An 11,470-nucleotide genomic window follows, 5' to 3' on the forward strand; every position below is an offset into this window, starting at 1 on the left:
CATGTGAGTCACCATTGAGACTGCACATGGTGTTTCCAAAGTTAAGCTTTGGAAATGTTCATTCATGTTTTAAATTGCCTTCATGTAAGATGCCATTGTGGATCTACGACTTTTCACCTTTGTTTGTGGACAAGTCTATTGTGGGGAAGTGTATATACAAAAAACAAATAAAGTCCATTTGATGGTACGTCGGTGTGCCATCAAATGGGCTTTATTAATTTCTATTGTTATCCCTACTTTTTCAACTAGGATGCTTGTCACAAGGGTTGTAAGTGATTTTAAAGTCACCAAGGACAATATTTGGATGCTTGAAACACTGATGTAAGTGAGAAACTCATATTTGGGCCTACTTTGTGCGAAATGCTAGAAGATGGAAGTAAACTTGTCCTCCACATCTATGTTTTTCAAGCATGCTTTGTGCTTCCCTGCCCACATTGCATGTTCCACTTCCACGAACATCTATTTTGCATATAGGTCTTCTAGTGTCTCTTCGAGGCTATAGATTAGAGCATGGCATGCACTTTGACAACGATGTGGCTTGAGTCTTCCTTGCGTGTAGTTAGGCACCTCTTTAGTTCTATTTCGTGGGACATTCTAACCCCTTCATCAAAAGACAAGGAGGGAGATCATGAGTAGTAGGTCTAGAAAGAGCTCACTTCCACGAAGTACAATCCCCTCCTTTGTGCCCAAACTCGCTAGTAAACGATTCAGGGCGGGTTGAGATGGGGCAGACGCCTCCCATCTTCTCGATGGATTTGGTAAAACACCACTGGAGAGGGTCATGTCCAGCGGGACGAAAGCTCATCCAACACATCGCCCGCGCAAGCACTAGTCAGATCACATTGCAGGATTTGGTGCCATAGCAGCAAAACCTTTCTTTCTCTTAGATGTCTGGCTAGTTTGAGGTAATTTGGTTGGGTTTGGCCGTGTAACCTTAGGAAGTCATCCATATACAATCCCATACTCAATAAGGCTAGGTTCACACTACTCCCCAAAAGGTGGTGTGAAGCTCAATAGGAGACATGGGTGCAGACATTGACACAAAAGATTTTGTTCGTCCCCCATGAGGCCGCCCACTCCATGGCCAACTCCTCCAAGCACTACATGATTGATCCATTCCCCCTACACCAATCACACATTGGTGACATAAATTAGCAGGATTGGTGAGCAGCCTGATAATCGTCGGCTCGTGTGAACCATCCCATCAAGGGGCCATCCTTCAATTGAGAGTGGGATATGATCGAACTTCTGAGCCTCTTCACCATGGAAGGCTCCCTTCGCCTACTACAAGATAAAGCTCCAACCGTCTCTTAGGCTATTTACACACTAAGAGGCGCCCATCACTGGGAGGTTGATTGAACCAATAGGAGGTGAGTTTTTTAAGGATGGGCGGGCAATGGATGTGGAGTCCACATAGAAGTGGAAGGTTTGGGAAGAGTGCTCATCGTTGGGCAGCCAAGCCCACAAAAGGAAAGCTTTTGTGGGCTTGGCTGCCCAACGATGAGCACTCTTCCAATGTGCCAATGAGCGGAACCATTGTTGGGTAGCCGTTGGTTCAAAATCTACGATGGGCACCTAGTGTGTAATGGGGTGCGCCCATTCAATTAATACTTTTTTTCGTTGCTCACGTCGTGGGCTGTACTTGGCGGGCGGAAGGCGGCGCATGGTTCAGAGATTCCACCTGGAATTTTTCAGATTCCAGAATCCGCTTTTGGTGGCAACACCCACCAATTGTCAGGCCTTTACAGTACGCTACTACGCTCCACTGCAACCCAAACTAGCTATGGGACCACCTGAAAACCCAATGAAGCTATCCCTGCTGAAGACAAAGGAGTGGCAAACAACATTGTGGCTTAAGAATCGGCTCTTCATACATTGCCTGGTAGCACCAGTTATGAACTTCTTGGTGCTTCATAATCAAATGTAGGTGCTATTCCTCTGTTGTGATTTTCTCTTTTTATAGTCCGCATTTGGCATGCCTCATGTTGGGATTGAGCGGCTGTCTTTGGAGAAAATGCAAGCAGACAGGGTAGTATGTTGCACGCCTAAAGAATCGACTACCTTGAGTAGGCCTGGCTCCAGGGCAAGGGATTCGAAATTAGACATTAAGCAGAAGGACAGGGACAAACGTGTAGAACGAGGGCTCAGCGAGCTAGGTACCACCAAAAGCTGTCATACACACATGTTAGATGGGCACAGCCAGAAGGCCCTTGCGAGGAAGGAAGACCCTGTAAGCTTGAATGAGGAAATCCACAATCAACCGGTTTTCAAGTCAGATGTTGTTACTTATGCCTCACTTTTGAGGCGTTGCGCCAATGCCAGGGCCCTGTCTGAGGGTGAATACGTGCATGAACATATGATTAGACATGGATATGCAGGCAATGGATTTTTGAGTAACCTTCTCGTCCAAATGTACAGCAAGTGTGGCAGGCTAGAGTATGCACGTGCTGTGTTTGACAGAACCAATGATCGAAATTTGTACTCTTGGACTATTATGATTGCTGCATGTGCCCAGAATAGGCATGGCAAGGAGGCCTTACAATTATTTGGTCTAATGCAGGCTGAAGGCTTTAAGCCAGACAAGATCACCTTCATTTGTGCCTTGGATGCATGTGCCAATGTGGCAACCTTAGAAGAAGGTCGAGAGATCCATGCTACCATTGCTGGCGATGGATTGGAGTCTGATGTTGTGGTGGGGAACGCCCTCATCAATATGTATGGCAAGTGTGGGGACCTGGATGATTTAAGGACTGTTTTCGCAGAAATGCCAATGCAGGACGTAATCTCATGGAATGCCATCATTGCAGCATGCGCCCAGAATGGACACAGCAAGGAGGCCCTACAACTGTTTGGTCAAATGCAAGACAAAGGCTTTGAGCCAGACAAGATCACCTTCATTGTTGTTTTGGATGCATGTGCCAATGTGGCAGTTCTTAAAGAAGGTCGAGAAATCCATGCTGCTATTGTTGGTAATGGATGCGAGTCAGATGTTGTCATGGGGACAGCCCTCGTCAATATGTATGGCAATTGCAGCAGCCTAGATGATTCAAGGGTTGTGTTTGCAAAGATGCCACTGCCTAATGTGGTATCTTGGAATGCTTTGATCACAGTGTACACGCAGAAAGGGCACAGCAAGGAGGCCCTGCAACTGTTTGCTCAAATGCAGGGCAAAGGTGTCAAGCCAAACATGGTCACCTTCATCTGCATTTTGGATGCATGTATCAGTATAGCAACCCTAGAAGACGGTCAAGCTATCCATGCTACTATTGTTGGCAGTGGATCTGAGTTTGATATTGTTGTGGGAACAGCCCTTCTCAAAATGTATGGCAAGTGTGGGAGCCTTGTTGATTCTAGGGCTGTGTTTGCAGAGATGCCCCTGCAGAATGTGGTCTCCTGGAGTGCCATGATCGCAGCATGTGCCCAGAATGGGCATGAGAACGAAGCGTTTCAACTTTTCGGTCAAATGCAGGCTGAAGGCATCAAGCCAAACAAGATCACTTTCACTTGCATTCTCACAGCATGCAGTCATGCTGGTCTGGTTGCTGATGCAAGGCGATACTTTGCCTCAATGACTAGTTACCATGGCATAATCCCATCAGTGGAACATTATGTGTGCATGATCGATCTTCTTGGGCGACAGGGGCTGTTGGAAGAGGCAGAGGACTTGATCATCAGCATGCCATTTGGACATGTTGCTCCAGCGTGGTCAAGCTTGCTTTCATCCTGCATAATTCATAGTGATGCAGAGCGGGCTGGCCGTGCTGCAAATTATGTTTCTGAGCTAGATCCATGGAATGCTTCACCGTATGTATCGCTAGCAAATATGCATGCTAAAGCATGCAGATCTGATGATGAATCGAGGATAAGAAAGGCAATGATTGGTAATGGTACCAGGTTGCAGTCGTATTGAAGTAAATAATGTCATCCATGAGTTCATTGCTAGAGACACATTAGATCCTCAACAGGAGATTATACATGCCAGTTATAAGGCCAAGTAGGCACATGGAAGAGGCAATATGCCAAGATGTAAGGCCTGAGTAGAAGCATGAAGGAGGCAGGATATGTACTGGAAGAATGCAGTGCTTTGTTATGTGGATGAAGAAGATAGAGAGCACATGCTTTGCTGCCACTCATTGCTTTGGGCTCTTTTTCATTCGGCAAGAACACTTGTCTCACCAAACCCAACTCTAAGTTCCAAGGAATATTAATCGTTTCCATTAAACATCAAAGTTAACTTGTGCTGCTTAATTGGTGAGATCCCTGCCAGAAGTAGAGATGTATCTCTCTTGATATGGAGTACATGGGGTGAGGATATTGTAATGAGCTAGTTGATGTGCAGCAAGGTGGGTGTGCCACAAGCCTCACAAATGACAGATTGTGGGAAACGTGAACCATGTCAAGAAAACTTTGACAGCAGAAATGCGGAGTGGACAAAACAGCATAATTGGAGCACAAAAGAGACCTCTATAAACTCCACAAGGTTGTGGGTTGAACGTAGAAGGGGCACTGTCAATGAAATATTGAGTTAAAACTGAAGGCAAATTCTGCTTAGAGCTGCTCTCTCTCGCTCTCTCTCTCTTCCTGCAGGCATTACAAGGCTTGGGTGGATTAGAAGGGCAGCAAGCTCTCCTTTCATTGGAGGAGGGGGGGGCGGGGGGGGGCAAGGTACCTCCCCTACGTTTATGGGATGAGAAGTAAGGGCAGCAAGCCCTCCTTTCATGGGGGTCAAACTTTGCCATTCAGATAATGACACTCTAAATTATCCGGGAACAAACTCATGTTCAAGTCATTCTTATCTTAAACCTGTTAACCACGGATAGGAGGGGGGGGAAATGAGGACAAGTGGCAGCTTAGAGAACAAGAGCCTGCCACATGTCACAAAGAAGGAGCTCTTGGATGGAGGCTTTGCAAGCCAGGACGAGATGGAAAGACAAGAGCCAAGCTTTGAGTGGGGAGGAGGTGGAAAGACAAGAGGCAGCTTTAGGAGGAACGGAAGGTCAATGGAATGAAGGGAGAAGATGGAAGGTCTTAAAGCCTTGGGTTAAGACTTAGCTGTAATTTCACAAGCCAATCCAAGTTTCTGACGAACGACAGCACACATAAAAGCGAAATGAAATCTTAAAGCGGTTGATGATCAATGCATGTGCCAAAAGAAGTTTCGAGTATTCAAAACATGCATTTGTTTCAGCCTTGGCCATTTTTGAATTAATTTTTGGTTGATCCGTTTCCTTGATTCCAGCAAAGCAAACAAACGAGACCTCCGTTGGCTGTAGACAAAAGAAGCAAATTGGATTCTTGAATCTAGCATTGACGAAAGTAGCTAGCAGGAAATCGTTGAAGATGTAGGGGAGAATGAGGCCTATCTTGCGGCATTTAATTTATAAACCACCATTGCCGGATTAATGGGAACTTTCCACTAAACTAATAGTATAATCTCTAGAAGAATAGAGTCGCATTTATAGAAGGAGTTGAATGGAGCGATCATATGCATGCTTTTGCACAAAGTGCTTGATGCCTGATGTTGAGATGATGGTCCTCTTCCAATGCACGAAGTGGATCTCTTGCAAGCTCTTGCATTACTTTTAAGCCACAGCTAGTTATGAGAACATTCACATAAGAAACTAATCGAACCTGAAGCGAATGCTTTCTACTTGTTGGCTAAGGGAACATTCACCTTCAAATAGAGAATATTTGAGGATGGTCGTGTATGTCTGCCCGTGCAAAGCATGGGTTCACTACTCATGAATGTTAATGATCATCCTAATGCCCCCCACTGAAAAGAGATGCAAGTTGCCAAATGCCGAACTTCAAGAGAGCTGTCGTCAATCCAAAGACCAATTTTTTCAAAGAGCAGTCGTCAATCCTCTAGTACTAGCCTTAATCCAAACAATGCTTTGCAAAAATTGTATTTTCTAATCTTGGGAAATGAAAGCCTTGTGGTTGCTCCACGGAGACTTCCATCTTCTAGGTCCCCATTCAAATGGCAAGTCCACATTTGTTTCATAGATGGGCCACTAGTGATGCGCTACCGAAGTTGTGACCATTCCAAATCATGGTCATCCTAGCTATAGGAGCAAGTCTCATTTTACTCGAGACGTTCTACTTGTGTTGTCATATGACCCATTTTACCACAATAGTAGCATTCAACATTGCTGTTTGCATTTTGGCCTCTCTGCCATCCACCACGACCTCTTTGGCTCCCCCTGCCTCTAGAGTTACCACGTCCTCCTCTAAAGGATTGGTTTTCTTAAGTTTGCTGCATATTCTAATTTCTACCATGGCCTCCAGATCGGCCTCCTCTACCCTCTGCCTCTACCTCTTCCAGCATTTGAGTAGAAGACAGTTTCTTTTGAAGTTCCTCCCGAAGAAGATGCACCACCATTTCTCTGCTCTTCAGAAATTAGAGAGCAAACAACTCCTCAAAATTAGGAAATTTTTCACGGACGGCAATGGATGTCCAGAACTGTGCATAATCCTTTCCTAGACCATTCAAGGTCACAGAAACTAAATCATCATCTTCCACTGGTGACCCAATGGAAGCAAGTGCATCTGCAATTTTCTTGGCTTGTGTATTTGTGCTGTACATTTTTGCCAAAGTATCCCATGCCTCCTTTGGCGTACTTGCATCCTGAATATGCACAATCATAGAATCCAAAATATTGATAGACAGCCAGTACATAACTTTTCTGGCTCTCTCATGCCATCCTTTAAATGCTTGCATTTCCTATTGATTGCGAACATTAGGAAGAACTGGTTCTTCTTCATTTCCTGTAATGAACTCCCAATAGCCTTTTCCCATAAGGAAATTTGTCATTCTAATCTTCCATGCTTGGAAGTTGTTCTTGTCAAGCTTTTTAGTGAAAGAGAATCAGATGCCATTACAAAACACTGCAAAATATTCTGTGACTGCAAAAAACACAGCTTCTGTCTCACAAGGGCAAATCTGCAAAATTGACGAAAGTGGTATTTAACCACACAGTCACTTCCTAGTGACGATTTTGCATCAACAGGAAATAAGGATGATTCTGTAACTCCAGTATCTCTGCGCACAGGTATACGATGCAATTTCTATGGTAACTTTTCACCGACCTGCAGAGCAATGGTCGCACAGCAAAAACAGGGCCTTTTCTCAGTGCTTGCGGAGAACTTCCGCCTCCAAAACAGGCCCCGAAATGGCCTCAAATCAGAAAAACAAAGTCACCAACGGCTCTGCCCTTTCCCGTAGCATATATTGCCCTCTCGCCAACCCCGTGAAGGGCATCTCAATCTGAGACAATGCACTCTTGCACTTTCCAGCTTTCCGGCTGTGCTACTTACAGAGATTTGCTCCTAAACTCGAAAAAGGAAAGCAACACTGGTCCTCTTACTAGGACACCACGAACTTGGCTTGCTTTCTTGAGCTCCTTACCACGAACCAAGCTCTGATACCATGTGAAGATAGTGGGAGAGAAGGAAGGAGTCTCACTTGCGGCTTTCTCACATACACAATGGGGGAATACACACAAAGGTGGAGGCTGAAAACAGTTTTCCTCTTCTTAGTTGTGAAAGCCAAAAGAACTCTAGTACAAAGAAATAGAAGAACCCTATATGTGGGTCTCAAACCAAACTCAACTAACTAAGGTGGCATACTAACTGAGCCACAAACTAGAGTACATAAGGATAGTTGTCATCTAGCTATTATTCATGGGCAGTGTACCAACCGCATTTGTAGCTAACAAGTTGGTGACATAAATGCACAATGGTCACCCTGGCATATCACAAGTGCAGCTCGATATCTCAACAGATTGGTGGTAGAATTTGAGGAAGCAACATCAAGCCATTCAGGTAAATACCATTCTTGAGTCTTCACAAGCTTAGCCTGCACTCTAAAGTTCATAGAGTGATAACCCTACCAACACCTTGTATTTTTGTGCCAAAACGTCACCACTATTGCAATGACTTCTGCACTTAGGCTGTCTCTCCTTTTCTTACGTTCTATTGAAGCCCATAGACTACTCGGATTGGGATGATCAGGCATTGCTTCCACTCTTCGTGCATCTCTCGAGAGTTTCTGCAAATAATAAGGACATATGTAGTAGACGGGATACAAGATGTTTGACGAGCACATCGTACACATGCTTGATACAACGTAGGTCAATGGTTGCCTAAACCAGTCCAGTGGTTACTTGTGCTTGAGCTTTGGGATAGTTTACTTGTTTCATTTCTTGATACAACACAGGTCAGTGGTTGCCTAAATCAGCCCAGTGATTGTTTGTGATTGAGCTTTGGGATACTTTACTAGGCTGGCCTAGACTTAATGTGATTGTCCTAAACCAGCCCCGTGGTTGGAATATCATGCAACCGTGTGGCTGGTTCAGCTCAAACACTAGAACCAGGCTGTCTTGGACTTAATGTGATTGTCCTAAACCAGCTCGATGGTTGGAACATCATGCAATCGTGGTTGGGTCAGCTCAAACACCAGTTATGTGATTGTCCTAAACCAGCCTGGTGGTTGGAATATCATGCAACCGTGTGGTTGGTTTAGCTCAAACACCATAACCAGGCTGGATTGGACTTAATGTGATTGTCCTAAACTTCTACTCCTAGACTTTGAAAAAGTCTTTAGCATAGTAGATTGGGACTTCTTGGAGGGCAACCTTCATCACTTTGGATTTTCAAATGCATGGATCATAGGTTGTATAGGTCATCCCATTGTAAGGTGCTCATAGGAGGGGTTAGGGGAGCTAGATTTTAGTTTTCCAAATCAGTCCATGAGGGGTGCCCTCTTGCCCCTTTGTTTTCCTCTTTGTGGTGGCTGAGGCTATGAGCATTTTTCTCAAGTCTCAAGCTAACATTCTTGGGCTCAAACTTCCACTTAGATAAGAAGAGGACCTCATGGATTATGAGTTAGCGGATGACACTGCTATCTTTTTGGAGGCCTCTCCTCAGACTCTCACTTCCTTCAGGATAGCTTTGGATTTGTTTTGTACTATAGTAGGTGCTCATTGAAGGGCAAATTGATATATGTGTGTGTGTGTGTGCCTATGGGCTTGGAGTCCTATGTAAGGAGTGTGTGAGTGTAGGTGTGCTAGAAGGTTCTAGTGACTTGGCAGTTAGGTATGTCAGGTTCGTGTGATGTGTGGAATTGGAGTGATCATAGGAGGTGACTGATTGAGATAATCATGGAGATAATTGTGGATCTGGGATCTACCAACATGGAGGCAGTTGCCTATATATGTAACCACTCATGAATAAAGTTTTGTTCATTGTGCCACATTACTCCATCTATGAACCAACATGTGGTATTAGAGCTTGCTAAGAATCCTAGTGCCTAGAAAGAGAATCCATGAGATTCTTTGAAGATTCCCTCTTCTTCCCGAAATGGAGTTTTCTTCCACCTTCCTCCCATGAATTGCGTTAAGCCTTTTCTCCACCTACACGCCACCATTTCTCCTGCCCTTTTAGTTGTAGATTCCGCTAGTTAGCGCGTACTTCCACCTAGGAGGAATTGAAGAAATATTGCTTCTACAACCTGTGCCGAGACACGTTTCATCCCTTCATCTTACTGGAGCCACCATTCCCAAAATGGTCTAAATGTACTTAGGGGACTCTATGGGCTACTTTCTGGTGAAATATGAGGTCAAATGGTCAAGGCAATGAGGAGAAACTGAAGAAAAACCAGTCGGGTTTTAAAGAAGACATGGCTTTTGCAGTTGGAGAAGATGCTACTGCCCCTGGTGGTGTGAAGCTTCATTTGGTCTGAGGCTTGCAATGATTCTTCTACTTCCAAGTACCTTGATGCTATGTGGAGTGAGTTAGAAATCCTCCAAGGTTCCTCTATTTCTTGCAAGCATTTCTAGACTATTTTTGAAGTTTGATGCTACACTAAATGCTAAGGTGATGCTTGAGAAGTTAAATTTCAAATCAGAGACTCAAAGATTCTTTTTCAGTTCAGAGAATGTTATTTAAAGCTCAGTTGATTGTGATTTCTTGACAACATGCCAAGCTCTCAATCTTCTTCAAATGCCAAGAAGACTACGAGGACAAAGTACAAGGTAAAGAAGACCCCAGTTAAGAGGTTGTTGGAGAAGCCAACTGGTTATGCATATGCCAAACAACTAGGATTTTTTGAATTCTTATCTTGCAATTTGCATCTATAAGGTGAAGGTGATTTCTTTGTTAAAAAATATTGATCTTTTGTAAAGGGATTAGACACTGGCATTAATTGGAACAAGTCCAATGGCTTTTGGATTTGTGACGATGACACTCCACATTGAGGGGCTGATTTAGAATTCACATGAATTCAGAGGGGTGTGTTAGTCAGATACCTAGGATGCCAGGTCGGTTTGGGCATCTCTTCTTTGCAGCAGTTTGTTCTTATGTTGGAGAGCATTAGGAGGAAACCCCTTTTATGGAGTTCAGCTAGGCTGGACCTTGCATCCAGAGTGGTGGTTGTGAACCAGGTTTTGTTGGCCACACCTAGATATGTGTGCTCCTTTTGGTGCAATTCCAGAGATTGGATCACTCAGCTCATAAGGCTTATCACGAACTTTTTATGAAGTGGGCTAGATGGCTCTAAAGACACTATTGCCAGAGTAGCTTGGGACACCTTGATACTTCCCACACAGGAGGGGGTCTAAAAATCATAGATCCAGACTTGCAATGCAGGGCTTTGATTTGCAAGTTTGTGGTTAGAGGACTTATGGCTGGGATGAGCCTTGGAAAAAAATTTTCATTCACAGTATTCAGACTTGTAGCCTCTCCTCAGGGGGAGAGGGATCTTCGCCTTAGTTCTTAGGTCTCCATCCTCCCCTCATATGATTGCAATTTTGAAGGCTTGGGCTAGCCTCAGAAGTACCCTTCGGAGAGTTCCTCCCTCCTTTATTGAAGAGATTGACAGGTAGCCTATTATTTGGAATGACAGTATACTTGATGAGTATGGTAGGCAGCTTGGTATGTCTCACTATATGTTGGTCTAGGTGGGAGAGAGGATTTGCCACCTCTGTAGGTTCTTGGAAAGCTTTCAAGAGGCTTCCAGAAGTTTTCCAATAGCAAACAGTTAGTCACCTCAAAGGATGTGTAGGGAGGATACTTTAGATTGATGGAGCCCTTCCCCTTGACTGGGTTGATATAGATGACAGGCCCGTTGTTTGCTCTATGTGAATGGGGCTTTCTCAAGGATAGGCATTCCTCTCCAGCTTATAGCTTTGGGTGATGAAACCAATCTATCAACATTTTGGCAATCCTACTGGGGAAGGGTTAATTGAGTTGAGCAGGGCTTGCAAGTCAGATTTAATCCTCATGGATGCTTTGTTGAGGATATGAAAAATAACGGTCACTTGATAGCAAAAGGAAAGAAGAAGGGCAGGATGTTTACGTTGGATGCGGACATGCCTGAATTGAGTGCAGCAATGTTTGCACATAGGATCGGTGTAGTTGCAGATATTGATATCTGGCATAAACGCATTGGTCATGTTAATATACAACGACT

The 11,470-nt window shown here is 44.3% G+C and overlaps 1 protein-coding gene across 1 annotated transcript; it reads left to right on the plus strand.

The window, feature by feature from the left end:
* Positions 1 to 1,975: 1,975 nt before the first annotated feature.
* Positions 1,976 to 3,910, plus strand: LOC147899135 (pentatricopeptide repeat-containing protein CRR2, chloroplastic-like). Its single transcript, XM_087378238.1, has 3 exons — positions 1,976 to 2,828; positions 2,931 to 3,326; positions 3,519 to 3,910. The coding sequence occupies exons 1-3, from the start codon at positions 1,976 to 1,978 to the stop codon at positions 3,908 to 3,910; spliced, it is 1,641 nt and encodes a 546-aa protein (XP_087234364.1).
* The last annotated feature ends 7,560 nt before the right edge of the window (positions 3,911 to 11,470 follow it).

This window comes from Dipteris shenzhenensis, chromosome 8 (genome assembly GCF_047967505.1).
Source record: "Dipteris shenzhenensis isolate YYH24624 ecotype China chromosome 8, Dip_SZ_1.0, whole genome shotgun sequence".
Lineage (NCBI taxonomy): Eukaryota > Viridiplantae > Streptophyta > Polypodiopsida > Gleicheniales > Dipteridaceae > Dipteris > Dipteris shenzhenensis.